The 19057-nt window shown below is 42.3% G+C and overlaps 1 protein-coding gene across 4 annotated transcripts in view; it reads left to right on the top strand.

The window, feature by feature from the left end:
• Window positions 1-19057, top strand: part of ptpn20 (protein tyrosine phosphatase non-receptor type 20) — a 27224-nt gene extending 8167 nt beyond the window's left edge. Inside the window, exons 15-47 of one of the 4 annotated variants that reach the window (XM_071480721.1) lie at window positions 205-390; window positions 497-659; window positions 801-1068; window positions 1164-1243; window positions 1767-1844; window positions 1960-2067; window positions 2228-2344; window positions 2474-2682; window positions 3185-3286; window positions 3702-3795; window positions 4430-4515; window positions 5100-5271; window positions 5767-5978; window positions 6546-6644; window positions 6745-7277; window positions 7899-8529; window positions 8911-9081; window positions 9450-9624; window positions 9728-9938; window positions 10032-10069; window positions 10365-10451; window positions 11224-11285; window positions 11610-11771; window positions 11856-12093; window positions 12326-12465; window positions 12593-12675; window positions 13107-13243; window positions 13347-13495; window positions 13884-13974; window positions 15303-15637; window positions 15731-15946; window positions 16728-16790; window positions 16875-19057. In XM_071480721.1, the coding sequence (XP_071336822.1) occupies window positions 205-390; window positions 497-659; window positions 801-1068; window positions 1164-1243; window positions 1767-1844; window positions 1960-2067; window positions 2228-2344; window positions 2474-2682; window positions 3185-3286; window positions 3702-3795; window positions 4430-4515; window positions 5100-5271; window positions 5767-5978; window positions 6546-6644; window positions 6745-7277; window positions 7899-8529; window positions 8911-9081; window positions 9450-9624; window positions 9728-9938; window positions 10032-10069; window positions 10365-10451; window positions 11224-11285; window positions 11610-11771; window positions 11856-12093; window positions 12326-12465; window positions 12593-12675; window positions 13107-13243; window positions 13347-13495; window positions 13884-13974; window positions 15303-15637; window positions 15731-15946; window positions 16728-16790; window positions 16875-16985 (5607 nt within the window). In that variant the 3' untranslated portion in view covers window positions 16986-19057. Of the gene's footprint in view, window positions 1-204; window positions 391-496; window positions 660-800; window positions 1069-1163; window positions 1244-1766; window positions 1845-1959; window positions 2068-2227; window positions 2345-2473; window positions 2683-3184; window positions 3287-3701; window positions 3796-4429; window positions 4516-5099; window positions 5272-5766; window positions 5979-6545; window positions 6645-6744; window positions 7278-7898; window positions 8530-8910; window positions 9082-9449; window positions 9625-9727; window positions 9939-10031; window positions 10070-10364; window positions 10452-11223; window positions 11286-11609; window positions 11772-11855; window positions 12094-12325; window positions 12466-12592; window positions 12676-13001; window positions 13244-13346; window positions 13496-13883; window positions 13975-15302; window positions 15638-15730; window positions 15947-16727; window positions 16791-16874 lie in introns of those variants that run through there. The other 3 variants (XM_071480720.1, XM_071480722.1, XM_071480723.1) reach the window with 3 other exon arrangements.

Raw genomic sequence — 19057 nt, 5'->3', positions numbered from 1 at the left:
CCACACACAAAGACAAAGCTTCCACTTTGGCTATTTTTTCACCTTGCAATATGTTAAGTTAATAAAGCTATGTGTACATGTTATAACTACTACTATTTGCTTTTAATTTAAAGTAAATGACTACAGTTTAAAACTGAATACAACACAATACAAAAAAAACAAAACACAAAACATACACATAAAACTTTACAATTATGTGCATAGATTGCCCAGCAGTTACCTGAGTATGGGGTTATGTTCCACCGTGTGGGGAGAGAGAAAAGGCCGGTGGTGGGAGAGCTGGTGTTGGGAGTCTGCGTCAAAGGGATTATTGTGTACGAGATGAAGAACCACGTGCGGACTGTCACCAGGCGCTTCCTCTGGAGGGAAACTGACTCCATATCCACTGGGGTAAAGATAAGTGGCATTTAAGTATCGATTTTTCTGTATGAGATATTACATTTGTATTGTTATGAAGCTCAAAGTAGATGTTCGATGTCATGTGTCTGTCTTTCAGCGGCGTAAACTGATAATAGAGTGTGGCGGGCCCAGTGGGAAAAAGCACAGTTTTGTAACAGAAAGCTCAAAAATAGCACAGTATCTCCTGAACCTCTGCTCAGCACAGCACAAGTTTCATAGCGAGATGACGTCACGACAACTTAACCACACCATGATACCAGGTGGGAAAATTGCAGTGATTGTGTAGATGGTGCTGCCTTCGTCTTTGATAATGATACATACTAAAAGAAATGAGCTCACAAAGGTTATAAGCCAAGAATGACAAAGAATGAATAACACCTGATTCTCCTCTGCTTCTCCAGATGAAAACATAGATAAGTACTTGTCTGTGTACCGGAGTCGTAACATGGACCTGAAGCGGATGTCCTGCTCAGAGGGCATGTTGAACCACGTAGGTCTGACACCTGGTCAACCAGACTCCCTTTCCAAGTCCTGTGATGACCTGACTGCCAAGCTGGAGGCTCGCCTCCGCCAGCAGAGAGAGATGAGGAGGGAGATGAGCAGAGAGCTGAACAAGGAGCTCCCTGAAACAGGAGACCTCAGGGACATGAAGGATCGACAGTGTTGGAGGTAGCCATCAATGATGATGATGATGATAACGTTTATATTCTCATCACAGAGGAACTGCAGAGACTTGGCTTAATACAACTGTACATGTGTTGCAGCACTCCAGAGCCAATTCCCAGAATGATGTCCAGTGTCTCACTACAGAAGCAGGACTCTGACACCTCTTCCTCTGTACGAGGTGAATGTGTCAACTCTATTAAAAGCTCCTTTTTTGCAAACAAATGCGGTGACAGATTAAAGGGAAAAAACAATATTAAGTGTCTAAGTAAGGTGTTGGGTCACCATTAGCCTCCTGAATAGCTGTAATGATATAGACATGATTTTCATACTCACCAAACCCTTGTGCCCTGTATTGAAGCATCCGCATTTATGTTAGTTAAGACTTATTCTTTAATTTGGGGCTCATGTTTAAATTAGGTTGGCATGGTGGCTCACTGTTACCTCACAACAAGAATAGTTCTTGTTTTTACCCTGATCCAGTCAGCAGGAGCCTTTCCGTGTGTAGTTTGCATTTCCCCCTATGTGTTTGGGTCTTATTCCACTGTCCAAAGACATGCAGATTAGGTTATTTGGATGTTGTGAATTACCCATAAGTCTGAGTGTGTTGAGTGTGGCCCTGAGCACAATCAAAAAATATATAAATACATTTGCAGTAGCCCATTTACCATATGTAAAACATGCTTTGTCAACCTGCTTTGCAGTTGATACACCAACCAGGACCCCACCAGAGAGAGAGATAGTCTGTGTGAGCCTGAAGAAAGACCCCAAACTGGGCTTTGGTGAGTTTGTTAAGGCGGATTTAGCTGTGAACTTGATGTAAAATTAATGAGCAGAGCGCCACGTATCTGATTCTTTAACAGGAGACCTTTGTCTTCCTCTCTGGTCCTGTTTCAGGCTTTGTGATAGTGGGAGAGGACAATACAGGTAAACTTGACCTTGGGATCTTCATTGCTTCCATTGTGCCTGATGGGCCTGCGGACAGAGATGGACGAATCAAACCGGGTAAGGAGCAGCACCGACAAATGAGAACTGGAAACACAGGCGCTAGCTTACAGTTTAACATACAACATAACAGTGAGAGAGACAGAAACAAAACTTGGCTGCATGTGACAAGTAATAAGGATTTTGTAATGATTTGTTGATTTTTTTTTTTTTGTTTCAGGTGGACGCCTCATCTCCCTGAACAAGACTAGTTTGGAAGGTGTGACGTTCAGTGATGCTGCTGCCATCTTACAGAGCAGCCCTGAAGAGGTGGAGCTCATCGTGTCCCAGCCTAAACGTAAGATCTGCTCATCTCTGCATGCATCATGCAGATATAAATCACAGTCAAAACATCATAGTAGTGGCACTTAATACAGCCTCTGTGGGTACTGATGTCCTTCATCTCACATGGTTGTTTTCCCATCAGAGTCTCTGAAGGATAGTAAGAGTTCCTTGAGTCAAAGTACTCTGGGTTTGGCACTGGAGAGAAGCTTTGGGTCACAGACCACCCTGAGTGGTGCAGAGTACCGTCCTGCTGTGGAGGAGCTGGAGGAGGCCATCACTCTGTCCAACATGGCGACCCCAAAGATGAGCAGGAGGCTTCACATTCCTGTTGTGAGAATACATGATGCCCAGGTTAGAGCCGGCGCTCAGCTTACAACGGTTAGAGATAAGTGACTTTGTTTCCATCGAAGCAAATTTGTCAACATGAGGCTAAAGCTGATAAAAGAGTTCAACCAGTGCTAATTGTTAAATGGATGAAGCACTCTGCTTAATGTGAGAAACTCTTGTGCTGTTGTTCTTCATCTGCATCAGAAGTATCCTAGGAAAAAACTTCTTCTCATTTATTCCCCTCTAAATCAAAATCTTAATTTTTTTTTATTCATTCATTCATTTATGACTGATCACAAACATGAAATACATTAATAGCATAACAGTGGCATATGGCATGGCTAAAGTAGAACAAATGTTACTTCAACAAAGGAAGGATATTCTGATCGCAATGACAATATGAATTTAAACATATTGTGGATCGTTCAAATAGTACTTTGGCAACTACCCTCCTCTATGTTTCATTATGTTTACATTCTTACATTCAAACCACCATTGTCTTCACCTCTTTCTGGCTCTCTTTCAGGATGTGTGTTCCAGGTCCCCGTCTATCTTAAGTTTGAAAACTGGCGAGCGGTTTATAGTGGAACTTAAGAAAAGCAGCGGTAGTCTTGGCATGAGTGTTGCTGTGAGTGAATAATTTTCCTTTTACTATACAGCATTTACCTCCTTTATCCATCTCTATAGGAGTTTAGGTTAGTTTTGTTTTTTTTCTCTACTCCCCACTATGTTTAAATCAGTAGGAACAGGGAAGCTGGAAGCTACTGTGTCTGGATAGAAAGTCTTGTGCCTCATCCCGTGTTGGCATATGAAAAGCCAAGTAAATTGTGCCAAGAAAGTAGTGACATTGCTGCCTTGTGTTACGTAATCTCAGCTAAACCAATTTACAGGACTAAATGGGACAGGCCAATAGGTAACGAGCTACGATGCAAAGTAACTTGGATTCCTACTCACTCAGTCAGTGTGAGTTGTTAGGGTTAATTGAGGCCTGTGACAGTGACTAATCTTTTTTTTTTTTTTTTTTTAATCTTTCTCGCCAAAAGGGAGGAATAAACACGAATGTGCGATACGGTGGAGTCTACATCAAGACTCTGGTGCCAGGAGGCGCTGCAGAGCAGGACGGGCGCATTCAAATCGGTAAACTTATTGTCATTTCAACATGTGATCAGGTGGCTGCCAAAAACTTCTGATCAAGTAGGGGGAATAGAAGCAAAAGCCCTCCATTTGCAATTTGTCACCTGTGAAATTTTTCTGTCACAGTGTTGTTTTATCTTGAATGACACTTCTCCCATTCCCTCTGCAACATCATCATCAAAGGATATGATGAAAACATTGTGAAATACATGCCACATTTTTCACAGACCTCACCTCACCTTCATCAAGTTAACTTAGGGGAGGTTGAACAAAATATTAAATAACTGGATGTAGATTGAAACATGGGTTCTGTGCCCTCTAAGATGAAAGATCTATAAGCTGTAGTAAGAGTAGCCAAGCTGTTTTATTTTGATACTGGCATTTCTTTTTTTTTTTTTTTTTTTTTTGTCAGTTATTTGTTTATGAATTTATGCTACTGGAGCATTGTGCTGTGTCTGTATCTGCTTGGTTCATGCTTCAGCGAGCAGGAACAACTGTTTCGTTGACGTGCCCATCAACCAAACACACACACACACACACACACACACACACACACACACACACACACACACATACAAACTGTTTTGTATGTTGATGTTGCTAATGATGATGAGATTTGTGTTTCTGCATATGACAGGTGACAGACTGCTGGAGGTTGACGGGTCCAACCTGAGGAGCGTGACTCACCAACAAGCTGTGGAGTGCCTGAAGAAGACTGGGGAGGTACACACACACACACACACACACACACACACACACACACACACACACACACATGCACATGCAGTAAAACACAATTACACACAGGCTATATCTTTTGCTGATATGATTGCATTATTATCAGCACAATGTGACAATGTGACAACATATGTTTATGCTCTGTATCAAAAGAGGAAATATTCTGACATTTTTTGACACAGTCTAGGGTTCAGGTCTTATTTCCCATCCTCGGCCAAGGTTGATTTCAATCCTTCCCTAACTTCACTGAAGTAGTTTTACTTAGCTGCTGTACATCATAAGATTTAACTGAAAGATAAAGAGGTGAGAGATCAGACAATCCTCATATGCAGTTGTTTTTGGAATACCCTATTTTATGCAAGGATTTGTTGTACCCTTGAGACCCTCAGACCTTATCTATATTAATGTAGAAAAGCTTTTGCAAATTCCTCCATTAAAAGCTGATTATAATATGCACTGAAAAAAGTGCAGTTTCTCTTGATAATTTATTTTATTCTCTGTACTTACTGTGGTTGTGCATGTAGAACATATAAAGAGGATTTATGTGTGTGTGCATCTGTTCCCAATAGGTTGTGAACCTGCTGTTGGAAAGGGAGCCCACTGTAATCTTGGAGGCCAGACCAGACTCACCCTGCCCCCCCTTGGCCCACAGTACGTCATACTCACAGCCCCCCAGGACTGAGGTCTCCATGGAAACGACCTTGAGTGGTCGAGCCAAGGACTACAGCTTTGTTACTGATGGTGAGAGGGGAGAGGAAGGGGTAAATACAACTCACAAAAGGAAAAAAAAGATAGACTGTCAGGCATACAAAGACACACACACACACACAGCCCAGAGGTGACTGTGAGTCATCTGACAGCTACATTGTGGTTGCTGTCAGAGTCATCCAGGGTTGACGCTGCCTCAGTCCCTCGAGACAGTATGTGCTGAAACCTTGAAGCTGCCTGTTCACTGCCTGAGCTGCGTTAAAGGGATAGTTCCTTGTCTCTACAAAGCCTTAATTCCTATACTGGAAATAATACAAATACAAATATATGTGAGGTAAAATGTGGAATAAGGTCTGTCTGAGATATATCTGCAAATGTGAATACTTGGGTGTTGTTGGTTGTTGTTGGTGAGATTGATAAACATTTTCTTGATCACAATGTGCCAAATCTGAACCCATATAACAGATTAACGATTACGCAACACACATTAATGCCCCAAGATTCCCCTCCATCTCTTCCCATCCCTAGAAAACACCCATGAAGTGGTGCTAAAGAAGAGTTTGTCCGGCCTTGGCTTCAGCTTTTACATCTCACAGCTGCATTCGGGGCCAGACCGAGGGAGCTTGGTCCGTATTAAACGTCTGTTCCCGGGTCAGCCAGCGCAAGAAAGTGGCTTGCTGCGGGAAGGAGACGTCATTCTGTCTGTTAACAAAGAGCCTGTCAAGGACCTCTCTTACCAGGTAGGGTTTGGGATATTTAAAATGATTATTTATCCTTACATATTTATACCAGTGAATTAACAACCAGTGATTTCCCACTTTCATAAATAGTTTTGTTGTGGTTATAGTTCTGTAGTTGTTTTTTTTTCCTAAATTGAAACTAGGACATAAAAAAGTGGGTGCACAACATAGTCAAAATATTTAAAAAATAGACTGGTTTACAAGATGCTGACTATAGTCTAAAAAGTGTTAACTAACAGCAGCACAGTAGTTGATTTCATCTGTGGATAAGTAATTGTGAATGGGCTGGGAAGTGTCTAAACAGCAGTTGGGCCCTGCTGTTTCTTAAGGTCTTGTCCATGTCATTGGTTCACTAATCCTTTAATCTCATAGTACTGAAAATAGCAAGCTGCTTGTGTCATAGTGTTTGATGTGTCATTTAATCTTTTGTGTACTGCCAAGGAGTTACAGTGGCATTCACACAGGAGCACTTCAACATACAGCAACTAAACAGATTTTGTGCTACATTCAAGTCCTCTGTGCCCAGTCTTTGCCAAACAAGCATGCACTTTTTTGTTGTTGTTTCAGAGGGTTTTGTTCCTGCTACGTGGAGCTCCATCTGAAGTGCATCTGCTCATCTGCCGACCAGGTCCCGGAGTACTGTATGATATAGATGACAACACACTGGTGAGCTCACATGCACACAAGTGCAGACACTCACTGTGGAAAAAAACACTGAAGTTAGACCCAGTAATCTAGACAGACCGTCTTACCTCCTGTTTGATAGAGTCCTGCACCCATCCGCGAGGTTCGATCCCGGTCTCTGGACATCCGACTAGGAGAGGACTACAGCCAGCTCCTTAAGTTTCAATATGATGTCAACATATCTGCCCAGAAACAAGCTCCCACCCAGGAGGAAGATCTGACCAACACAGCGGAGAAAAACCCAGAACCTCCTGCAGATTCAGCGTTCCTGGAAAATCAGGAGCAACTGGACGGTGAAGTGCAAGCCCACCAGACTCCTCCCTCTGCTCCTCGCTCACCGCCCTCACCCACATCTCCCACATCGCCTCCATCACCAGTCTCACCAGCATCACCCGCCTCACCAGCATCACCTACCTCACCTTCCTCACCTACCTCTGGCTCTCCATTCGCTCCACCAAAGTCACGAACAACTGCCAGGAATCCAGAGGAACAACAGGAAGTAGAAGCAAAGGAGAAGAAAAAGGACGGGGAAGACGAGGCTGCAAAGACATCAAGTTCAACTGTGATGCTTATGGACGTCTGTCCTAAGACTGCTTCAAACTCTGTATATGCCAGGTAACGATTAGAGGATGACACATAAAAAAACTATTACACACCATTATATTACATAATAAAAAAAGTTTTCATCAATTATTCCTCCGCTGTAACCTGGAGAGCCAAATGAAGTTTGTAATGAGGTGTTTCACTGAGAGCCACAAAATATTACCACCATTTCTGCAAGAATGGAGTTGACTTGAGAACTGTTTCAACAGCAAAACAGCATCAAAACGTTATTTTATACGTTTATTATATATTACTAACCTATTATTGAATTTGAACAAATATTTATATTTCCTTATGCTGTCTTTAAGTGATGAATTATTCATTGAATTTCATGGAATTTCAAAATGGATGCTTTTAAATTTAACTTTTTGGCATTTTATGTACTTACATCATTACATATATCTGTCTATCATATTCCATCACAATGGTCTCCTGATTTACCATTTATAGTTTGCAGTGTGCCACCTACAAATTTAATGAAGTCCAAGCTCTGATTGGCCAGCTGTCATGTGTTGGTGGGGTCAGTCAGAGCTCTTGCTGCTGCCCTGTCATTAGGAAATCATTTAATATTTAGGATTTAAAGCATTATTTGAAGCACGCTATATATAGTATGTGCTGTTTGTTAATCTACAGTGGCGTCAGAGAGGAGGCAGATGGAAGTGTGACTTACTGCCTCATGGGAAATGGACTGACTATAATGGCAGATGAAGAGTACCTGACCATCAGCTCCACACTGGAGCATCCTCACAGCTTCCCCTCCAGTCTGGCCACTCACACGGCAATCACAGCCCGCAGCTATCAAACCTCCAACAGCTCATCCATTTTCAGCTCTCAGAATCCAAACCTCGGCCCTCCCGTCCCCACTACCACCATCTCACCTCTCAGCCTCTCGTCTGACACCACGACCACTAGCTCCCTGGCCCACCCGTCTCAGCCACTCACAACACAGCCACCAAAAGCCAAGCATCACCCGATTCAGCAGGGGCTTATTCCAAGTCACTACAAAGCCTTTTCCAAGAACAGCCGGCCCGTGGTGCCTCCACCCCAGCCCCCTGCTCTGCCACTGACCCCCATTACAGCCCAGATCATCTCCTCTGTGCCTCCCTGTGTCAGTCCGCCTGTCCCGTCGCTGCCACCAACAGTGCTACCCCCTCCTGCCCAGAGCCACACGCAGCCGAGGGAGGAGCCAGAGAAGAAAGAAAGGGACTATAGGGATGATGATGATGATGACGATGACGATGAGGAGGAAGAGAGTCGAAGAAAGGCACGTTTGTCAAGTTTCCTCTCACTTTTTCAACTTTGCTAAAAAAGATATGTTTTTACCAATGTTAGTCTGTTAGCAGGTTACATTGCATGTACATTTTAAAATATTGGCATAGAATTTGATGAATGTTTTTTGACCATTAGTCTTCCTTATCAATATACATCATGCGTGTCTGTATCCCAAGCTGCAAATACACATCAACTGTTACAGACAGGTGACCACAGACAAGACATGATGTTTTCATGTTGTTCACAGCAGTCACTAGAATTAACGGAAATTTTAAAAAATGGTTTTAGTTTAACCATTAAGTTATATAATAGTAACTTGAAGAACGTTTGTATCTGTTAAAGAGATAAATTGTCATTGTTTCTTGTCTGTCAGGGATTGGTAAAAGAGTTTGAACTGACAGTGGTTCTGACCAAGTCCAGGAGTGGAAGCTTTGGGTTCACCATCACACGAAGCAAGTTTGACAACTGCTACTACATACAGGAAATCCTGGACAACCCAGCCAAGGCAGATGGACGACTCAGGGCAGGAGACAGGCTTGTCACTGTATGTATAAATATACACATGCACACATTTGTACATTTAAAAGCATCAATGGATTACACTTATACACTTTTCTAGTCTAATTGTGTCACTCAAAGTGCTTTACACTACAAGCCACATTCACCCATTGACACACACTCAGAGAGCGATTTTTATACCACATGTACACATTCACACACCAGTGTTACATCTGGGGCAATGAGGGGTTCAGTATCTTACCCAGGGGCACTTTGACATGTGGAAAGACAAGAGCCAGGAATCAAACAGCCAACCTTCCGATTAGTTGACGAACGCATCATTTTGTTTTAAGCTGTATATACAGTATGTGCATTTGAGTGTTAGCAATTCTTTTTTCTTTCATTCATTTCCAGGTGAATGGGCACGATGTCACCAGTGTGGCAGATGATTTTGCCATGACAATTCTTAGGTCATCTCCGAGAAGACTGAGTATGACCCTGGGAAGGGCAGTTACCAACCTGGTGGCCCCGCCACCCTGCGACAGCCTGCCTGATGTTGTCCTGTACAAGACACCTTCAGGGCAGCTTGGTGGGACGCCACACATGTGTTCTCACATTTTGAAGACACAGTACATCAAACTGCTCTCTCACTCATTTGTGCTGAATTGTACCTTTATGTGTGCACTCCCCAGGTATAAAGCTGACAGGAGGTATTGGCAGCAAATGGCAGGGCATCTACTGTCTGGAGGTGGTGCCTGGCTCCCCAGCCAGCGAGGAGGGGAGTGTCCGACCCAATGACAAGATCCTCTACATCTGTGGCAGGTGCACCCTGGGTATGACCCTGGAGGATGCAGTCAAAGCCTGTGAGATCGCTCCTCGTAAAGTTAAACTTAAAATCATCAGGTATGTGCTTTCAATGGCTAGAGAGATAGAAACTGAAACAGGTGTTTATGTGTTTGTTTCTTTGAATGACTCTACTGATTGTGTCTGTCACAGAGAGGACCAGCCAGTGACCCCCAAGGCGAAGTGGAACGGTAAGGGCTTCTGAGGGATTTATGGATAGTTTCACCAATCTGACTTAATACAAGGAAACATAATCAGGATAGTTTGGTTGTTATATGCACTGATGGATTGCCTAGAAACCAGATATGTTGCTCTGCTAAACAATGATAACTGAAGTTCAATCATTACCAGAAAGTGCTAGAGTTCGGGGAAAGACAGATAGTTACTTGTCTGGACGTTTTTCAGATGTAGGCCTTGCATTTCAAAAGAACAGTTTCCTTGTGCAATCAATGGTAGTGCATCTCAAAATGAGTTTTCCTTTTGTAGGTCTGTTTGACTGGAAAAAGGACAAAAAATCCTTTGCTCGTTTTGAAGAGTCAGTTTCTCCAGAGAGAGACTCTCCTATTGAAGAGGGTGAGTTTTTTCTTTCCCTCCTCTGTCTATTTCCTCCAGACTCTCTCCATCAGCATGTTTTATCAGCACCATAACTGGTTTCCTCTCAGCCTTTTGCTTGTTGTCCTATTGTGTGTGTGAAGCTGGAGCTCTGTGCTGAAAGACAGGTCTCTTTGCAGCTGTGTGTGTGTGATCTGAATGCTGACAGACAGATCCTGGGCTCTCACAGCAGGATTAATAATTAGCAAGCCTCTGGCCCTCCACTGGTGTATTGGACTGCAAAGCCAAAGGCGTCATACACGCACGCACACACACGCATACACACACACACACACACACACACACACACACACACACACACACACACACACACACACACACACACACACACACTACCATACAGTCAGTGGTCTATAGGGCAGGTAGCTCAGTTGCCTGGTGACAGTGCATGCAGCAGTAAGGGACAGTGGAGAGGGTCACTTTGAAAAGACCAACCTTGTTCACCTGTCATAGAAGAGACGCACCCATCAACACCTCTCTTTCAAAATGGCCGAAGAGGTGGGAGGTTGGTGTGTGTTGTTCTTTTTCTCTGTGTCTGTTCTGTGTTCGGAAGCTTCGTTGGCTGAAAATGGATGTTGGCTGGAGACTGGTGCCGGAAAGAATTTCCAGTGTTAGCCAAACTCCAGGCGTTTCCCCTTGTTTAAGTTTGTTGGAAACATAATATTGGCTGCAAGGACTGGAGTAGTTTTGTTTGCACTGGCTGCTAATTCATTGATAACTCTTCTGTTTTCAGCTGAAGCTGTGTGTAGGACTGCTGGTAAATTCAGATGTCTCTCTCTCACCCAAGAACAGGACGTAAGTTTCTGAACGTATTATTTATCCTTGTCCAAAAGCTCATTCTTTCTGGTGTCGCCTCTTGCCAGCTCTGTCTATTCTCTTTCTTTAACTGCCCATCTTTGAAGTGTCTGCTGAAACACACACTGTAACATGAGTCTACTGTGTGTCAATCTGTAAATGCATTCTCTCCTGGGGGGCAGGGGGGTCACTGTCTGCATGTGTGTGTCTGTCAGGCTTTCGTTACACCTGATTTGTTTTTTGACAACATGAAGGTATTTTTCTTGATTCCTCCAAATTCTTGTTTTCTTTCTCCTTCTCACCTCTGGTTTTGTGTCCCTTCAGAGTTGCATCATGCAAGTGGAGTTCAAAAAACCAGAGGGAGGAGGCCTTGGCTTCGCTTTGGTTGGAGGAACCAATGGCAGCATGCTCAGAGTGAAGGAAATTTGCTCTGGTGGAGTAGCTGAGCAGGATGGTCGGCTGAGAGTGGGAGACATTTTATTAGAGGTAACAACCCATCATATCTCTTGACTGTTTTATTATTATCCCCAGTTGTGGGGAAAACCCTGATCCTCACTGTGTATATTCCAGGTGAACGGTGTGATAGTGTCCGGTCTGAGCCACAGTAAGGTGGTGGATATCCTGCGTAAAGCTGAGGGCAGTGTACAGCTCACCATCTGCAGAGACATCCTGCCCCTGACCTACTCTGAATCACCCACACCACCCAACATGTCTGCTCAGACTGAAGCTATCTTAGCTGAGCAGCCGGCTCCTGATACCTGTCCCTCACCTGACATCGTGCTGAATAGGCCAGCCGAGCACCCCCATGGTATGATCAACTATTTTTCCTATTATCATGAATTTGTAGAAAGTTGATGTTGAATACAGCGGACTAACTAAAATTAGACTTGCACTGTCGTAAACCTTGAACGCTTAATTATTATGACTAAGCACAGCTATGTCTCAGCTATGTGAAACACACTGTAATATAAATACAAACGCTGTGTTATCTTAATGGACAGCATTTAGAGACCTGATAAATGCTACAATTGCTGTTTCAGAGGCGACTTCAGACCCTGTGACTAATGAAATAGGTGTTGTCCTAACTTCACCACCACCTCCACCGCACCGACTGACTATTGTAACAGAAGAGAGTGCAATTAAACAGGTGACCAGCACAATCACAACCATACACAAACAAGTATGTGAATAGTGTTATGATTATGATGTAATCTTTTGTTTAAATTCAATCGTACCCCTCCTTAGCTCTTAACTAACATCTACTACTAACATCTTGCTCCTCCTCTGGCTGCTTGTCTGTGGAACAGGAGAGTTGTAACAGCACCCCTTCTCATCAAGCTTGCTGCCCATCCCTCAATGTCACTGACATGTTGCATGGAGCTTCTGACAGGTAGTAACTTTCCAAACTACTCTCCTCTCGTATTCAACTTATTGCCTCTGTTCTCCCACCCTTCTCCATGCCCACGTCCCCCTGCTTCACCTTTTGTTTAGGTTTGCTGGAGTTCCACTCTTAACCACAAGGAGTCAGCAGAGAGCAATAAATAAAACGCCAGCATGGGATAAATGCTGTTGGTTATGGACTGTGAGACCCAATCAGACAAAAAAAATAGTGTTGACAGTTAGGGAGTGTAATAGGACCATTCCCTGTAGCCTCAAAACAAAAGGTATGGCAGAAGTAAAAAGATATTTTAGCCTCTTGTCTATACTGTATTTTAGGTGGAAAGGTCGCAGGGAAAGGAAGCTCAGCCTTGCATGATTTCATCCCCTCCTACCGAAGAGTAAAAATGGTCTGGTCTCACCCCTGCCCCCTGACTCCCCCAGGAAACAAATTGTGACCAAACTTTTGGACCAGGCCTGCAAAGACATCCGGAAAACCCAGTCAGACGGCTGGAGCACAGAAGAAGAAGATGATGATGTATTTGACGCCACCAATCAGGAAATGACCTCACCCCAAACAGGTTTCTATTCATCTACTCTTGTGCTAATAAGTGAAAAAACTGCATCTATGCTGAGCCATACAAGCAAACCGTATCCTCCTCTTTTCCTCTTTTGTTTCCTCAGGCCCACCCATAGTATCAGAGGAGGAACTGGCCAGTTTAGCTCTCATTAGCCCAGCTAAGAGCAGCCAGTATTCAGGCTCCAGGGTCAAGGCTCTCATCCAGATTCTGCAGCATCAGCTGGACCAGCAGGAACTGGTCAAAGAGTTCATGGTGTGTACTATATGTCTTATGAACAAAATAGTTCATATGCACATTTACCAGTTGGTGTAATCCATAGCTGTAAAATTGCCTTAACTAGGAGTAAAATTACACATTGACCAATAAATGTGTCATTTAACCTCGTTTCCCACGTTGATAATGATATAAAATCCAATAGAGAGGAGGTTATTATAATTTATAGTGCACTGTAACACACTGAAAAAAAGGAAAAACACACACACACACACACACACACACACACACACACATAGATACTCAGTCATTATTAAGACATGGAAGTTGCAGATTATTTTTACAGAGAGATATCCTTTGAAACAGCTGCACTATTTTAAGGGATTACAATACATAATAATGTTATCAATGATATTATTGATTTCAGGCTCTGGAGCATCTGAAGCCCTCTGACAACTGTCTGGTGGGAAAAGCCCCTGAGAACAGAGATAAGAACCGTTACAGAGACATCCTGCCCTGTAAGTCAGTGAGAGGACCGTTAACTTTTACTTTCTTTGAGCAGAATCTTGACTTTTACTTTCTCCATTTGTTCAAACCCCTGTGCTTCATTCTGTGTTCCCCTGTTGGAGTTTTTTATTGGTGGGTTAAAGCTTGTAAAAGCTGGATAGCCACAAACTTGACGTTTATAGGAGAGTCTGTTTGTTAGCAGTTCTCTTAGCCGCTCAGTTCAAGCTGACTGTCAGGCCTTTACTGAGGGGAGTGAAGATATTTGTTTACAGCACTTAAGTCATTTCTGCGCAGCAAATCATTTCCCACATTAGTATCAGTATTTCACTGGGGCCGCACTTACATTTTGCTTGGAGTCGGCCAAGTATGTGATGATGAAGTAGATGTAGATGTTACCAACCTTGTAATTATCTGGGATTTATACTTTTAATAAATTAAGCAGTAACAAATAACATTACACAAGCTTTATAATCCTTATGAATTTAAGGAGGTAAAATACAGAACATGAAAGGAAAAACTGCACAAAAGATGTGGGTATGTGTTCAATTATATGATGTAATGCTTGAATTGTTGTCAACACAAAGATGATGATGTGAAAAAAATTCCCAAATATGACTCAAACTTTTAGTGGTGGGGATGTAAACCAAGCTGAAAAACACACACATATGCACACAAACAGAAGCGTTTACGTCTCAAACCCCCAGAGTCTGTTGGGGTGAAAGGAGCCAGAGTTGAGATGAATGAGCGCGATGAAAAGGATAGTGACCCCCAGTGGAAAACCACTGCACCTCACCATATGCCTTGTTGCCTGAAGCCTGTTAACAACTGCTGTTTGTGCAAGTGGTCCAGAAAAAAAGGGCATGGTATGTGCTGATCTGATCCATTGCTTGTAGCCATTAACTATTTTATTTAGCAAAGCCAGATTTCCAGTCTGTGGCTTTTTTGACCTCACAAGCAGGAGGTGGGGGAGTAACCCAAAAAAACATTCCTAATTGCCTTCGGTCTATCACCCCTCTCATCACCAACACACTTCTTCACAGTGCTAGTTTGTTGAGCACAGCTCCAGACCTCAGAGATGTTTACTTGGTTTTATTTGCTGTGCTCTTAGATTTTGCGTTAGGCAGAACAACAAGGGAGGAGTGCTTGTTGTTTGTAATCAAGAAATCAGTGGATTTTTATCAAACATTGAGAAAGTATAGGGAATGTACGTCTTTCTGTTTGTGGGAGGATGCTGCTGGAGGTGCAATTTTCAAATATGAATTTATGCTTACACTCAAAAACACACACACACACACAAAGACTTTTAGGGATTTTCTCCTATTTCTTTTTCCCCCCATAGATGACAAAACACGCGTTGCCATTGGAGAGAACCAGGACTACATCAACGCCAGCTACATCCGCATGCAAGTTGGTGAAAATGAGTTCTTCTACATCTCCTGCCAGGGCCCTCTGCCTTCCACAGTGTCGGCCTTTTGGCAGATGATCTGGGAAAACAAATCTGACGTCATTGCCATGATGACCCAGGAAGTGGAACGGGGAAGGATCAAATGTCACAAGTACTGGCCAGTGCAGCTGGGCGTGCCTCTGGACACTGGCAGGTACCAGCTTCACCTGGAGAACCAACAGTATCTGGAGTACTTCCACATTAAGGTCATCCGCATGGTGGAGACAGAGGTGAGAGAGGAGTACCTGCCTGTCTGTGACATTGATTATATTACTTTAAACGCAATGATTTTTATGCAAAAATTCAACTCATCATTATTGCAGACCGGAGAGACGCATTTTGTCCGCCACCTGAAGTTCACACACTGGCCTGACCACGGTGTGCCACACTGCTCCGAGCAGCTGGTACGCTTCATCCGCTACCTGAGGGCGGTGCACCACAAGGGACCAGTCACCGTTCACTGCAGCGCCGGCATAGGACGCACAGGAGTTCTCATCTGCACTGACATTATCCTCACTCTCATTGAGATCGATTCAACTGTGAGTAGAAGCCAGTTTGTTAGGTTTACCAGGATGTGTCATGATTCTAGGGATGGCAAAGGTGGCCTCTCCACCATTTTGGTTCAGACTGAAATATCTCAACAATTATCAGATGGATTGCCATGACATTTTGTGCACACATTTAAAATCCCCATAGGATAAATCTTACTGGCTTTGGTGATCCTCTGACTTTTTCACCACTAGCAGGTTGAGTTTCTTTTTTTTTTTTTTAGATTAGATTAGATTAGATGGATTGCTATGAAATTTGTCTCAAAAATTCCCCTCAGGATGAAATGTAGGCTAATAACTTTGCTGATCTCCTGACTTTTGGTCTAGTCCCATCATTAGGTCATTTTTTCATTTGTCCAACACTTTAGTTTATGACTAAATACCTGAAAAACTAATAAGACTTTGAATGAGATCATGTCCAAATGCAAGCATGGTAAAACACTAAACTGAGGTGATGAATATAAACACCAGCATATTAGCATTGTCACTGTTAGCCTGCTGATGTTAGTATTTAGCTAAACTGCTAAACTAAAATGGTAAACATTATACCTACTAAACATCAGTATATTTGTATTGTCATTGTTAGCCTGCTGATGTTAGTATTTAGCTTAGTACAGCCTCATAGAGCTGCTAGAATGACTGTATAGACTCTTAATACTGAATAAGAGTCTATCCAACTTATTATTAACATTATTATAAATAAACTGTAGCCATAGCCGTGTTCACACACACGTTGTGGTTGCATCTAACAATCTTCTGTCTCTGTCTTTAGATTAATGTGAGCGACATTGTAAAAGAGATGAGACTTCAGCGGCATGGGATGATTCAAACCAAGGTCAGTGTCAAAGTTCAAAGTTCAAGCTTTAAAAAAAAGACAGTTCCCAAAAGCTAGATGTGCCCTTTATCTCTCTCGTTTCAGGAACAATACCTCTTCTGCTACAAAGTCTGGTTGGAGGTTTTACAGGGCATTTTACAGCTTCACGGCAACCAATGGCAACCGGAAAGTCCTCGAGACCACAAAGTAGTTTGAATGTTTCCACTTCCACTTTACCTGCCTGTAAAGCACAGGCTGTATGTGTTTAACCATGTGCAGTCCACCACAGCACAGACTGGTGATACCTTTTCTTTGGCTGTAGTTAGTTTAGTTAGCTATAATATGAAGCCTGTATTCCTCTGTTTTGATACTTTGTGTTGAGGCCTCTTGGTTAGTTACAATGACTTCAACTTTATTTTTTTGTTCTTATATGTGCTCTCGGTGCTGTGATTATGTCAATTTAATTTAGATCACTGAGGTTGTTTTGCCTTTTCAGGCTTAGTGATTTGCCTTCTGTCTCTAGCGTCTTTTTTTATTTTTTGTGTTACTATTTGAATGTATCCCTTTTATTTTTCTCCATGCCCTTTACTTTGCATATTGCATTTATTTTTAACAGTCATATTGCATGGAATTTAAAATCTGGTAATATCCAACATCTTTTATCTGGCAGTTATGTCACTCATGTCATCAAAGTGCACAAGTGTAAGGTCATCATACCAAAGTTAGTATCTGTTTGAAACCTTGATGAGTAGTATTTGAGTAAGCATTGTGTTATCATTTCATTAAGTGCATTTCTACCCTGGAGAAAAGGGCATTAGCAAAAGAACATGATTGATTTTTCAGTTCATCATCTAAGGAAATGAAAAGAATCAAGTGCCTTGGAATGACTCATACGGCTTGCTCGATATCGACCCCAAGCCACTTGACACAAGCGGCTGGGGATGGAGAGTAAGAAACTGAATTGAGAGCACCCCTCGGTGGTTTGCTTGAATGTGCAGCTTTCAGTCTGTTTGTGGTTTGAGGTGGATGTTTGGTTGAGTTGATCCAAACCAGAAGAGGATTACATCTCACATTTTAGTTGTAACATTGTAATTGTAACTTCGAAACAATGTGAAGTTTGCACACCGCCTGTCAATCTTTTTTTTTTAATTTTTTTTTTTTATTTGTGGGCCCATTTTATACAAAACAGAATCACAATGAAAGTCTTACTACACATAATCACAACTTGCACATCCTAATACAGATGAAGAATGATTCAGCGTAACAAATTTTTGGATAAATTCATAAATTTTCAATTCACTCTTTTCTAAAATTTGGACAAAGCGTGAACACTATGTATTCAGTTTCTTTTGTAAAATGTGCAAAACTGATTTAAATGTCATTTAAGTAATGAGTTGCTGGGCTTTTATGTGTAATTTGTTATGTGACAACATCCTTTATCTGTATTCCATAGCTATTTTAATACAAACTCAGCCAAAAATGCAAAAAATATTACAAGGTTTACAAACTTTCCATTTTGCCACTATAGATGTATATGATGTACAAAGCAACAGAGCTGCATCTTCAAGTCACAGATCAAAGACGATTTATAGCTGCTGGTTTGAACCGCAACCTTTGGATGTAACTGCTCGTAAGCTTTATTCTTTTAGCTGCTATCACACACACACACACACCAGCTCTCTTATTGCATGTAGACTCTTTAAATACAGAAGTCTGAGCCTGGAGTTTGACTGCTGAATGACTTGAACGTGATCGAATTGTGGAATGTAACAGAGCAATACTCTCCACGAGGTGGGGAGGTCAGAATGTCAACCTCTTACCCAATGACATCTTCCAAACTGTTTGGGGCATGTTGGTGAGACATATGCAGTACTGTACCTTTGCCATGTGGATGGCTATGCAGAGCCATCAGCCTCTGTACTGTGTATGCAACATCTTTTCAGTCAGTGCTGGTCAGTTGGTTTCCAGCGATAGGTATAACACTCAAGTTCGTTACGTGCAAGTTTGCGTTCTCTTTGAGATGCTGTTGCTAGGTTTTCTCCCTCAGATCTTGGAAAATGATTATTTGTGAAAGAACAAACAAAAGCACATTTTGCATTCATCCGTGAAAATGCACCTTGTACAGTCAAGCAAGTGCTGATGCAATAGCATTGTGAAATGTAATAACCCTTAATTGCACAACTGCTTATTTATGCTAAATTAATATCTTGTCACTGTACCAGCCACTATGTAACCAATAACTGAGAACAATGTAATACCTCTCTCTTTAATTAAAAACTATTCTGAAA

The sequence above is a fragment of the Trachinotus anak genome, unplaced genomic scaffold (assembly GCF_046630095.1).
Source record: "Trachinotus anak isolate AG129_WGS33_773 ecotype Australia unplaced genomic scaffold, CSIRO_AGI_Tana_v1 ptg000007l, whole genome shotgun sequence".
NCBI lineage: Eukaryota > Metazoa > Chordata > Actinopteri > Carangiformes > Carangidae > Trachinotus > Trachinotus anak.
This window is presented reverse-complemented; position numbering and strand designations above follow the sequence as displayed.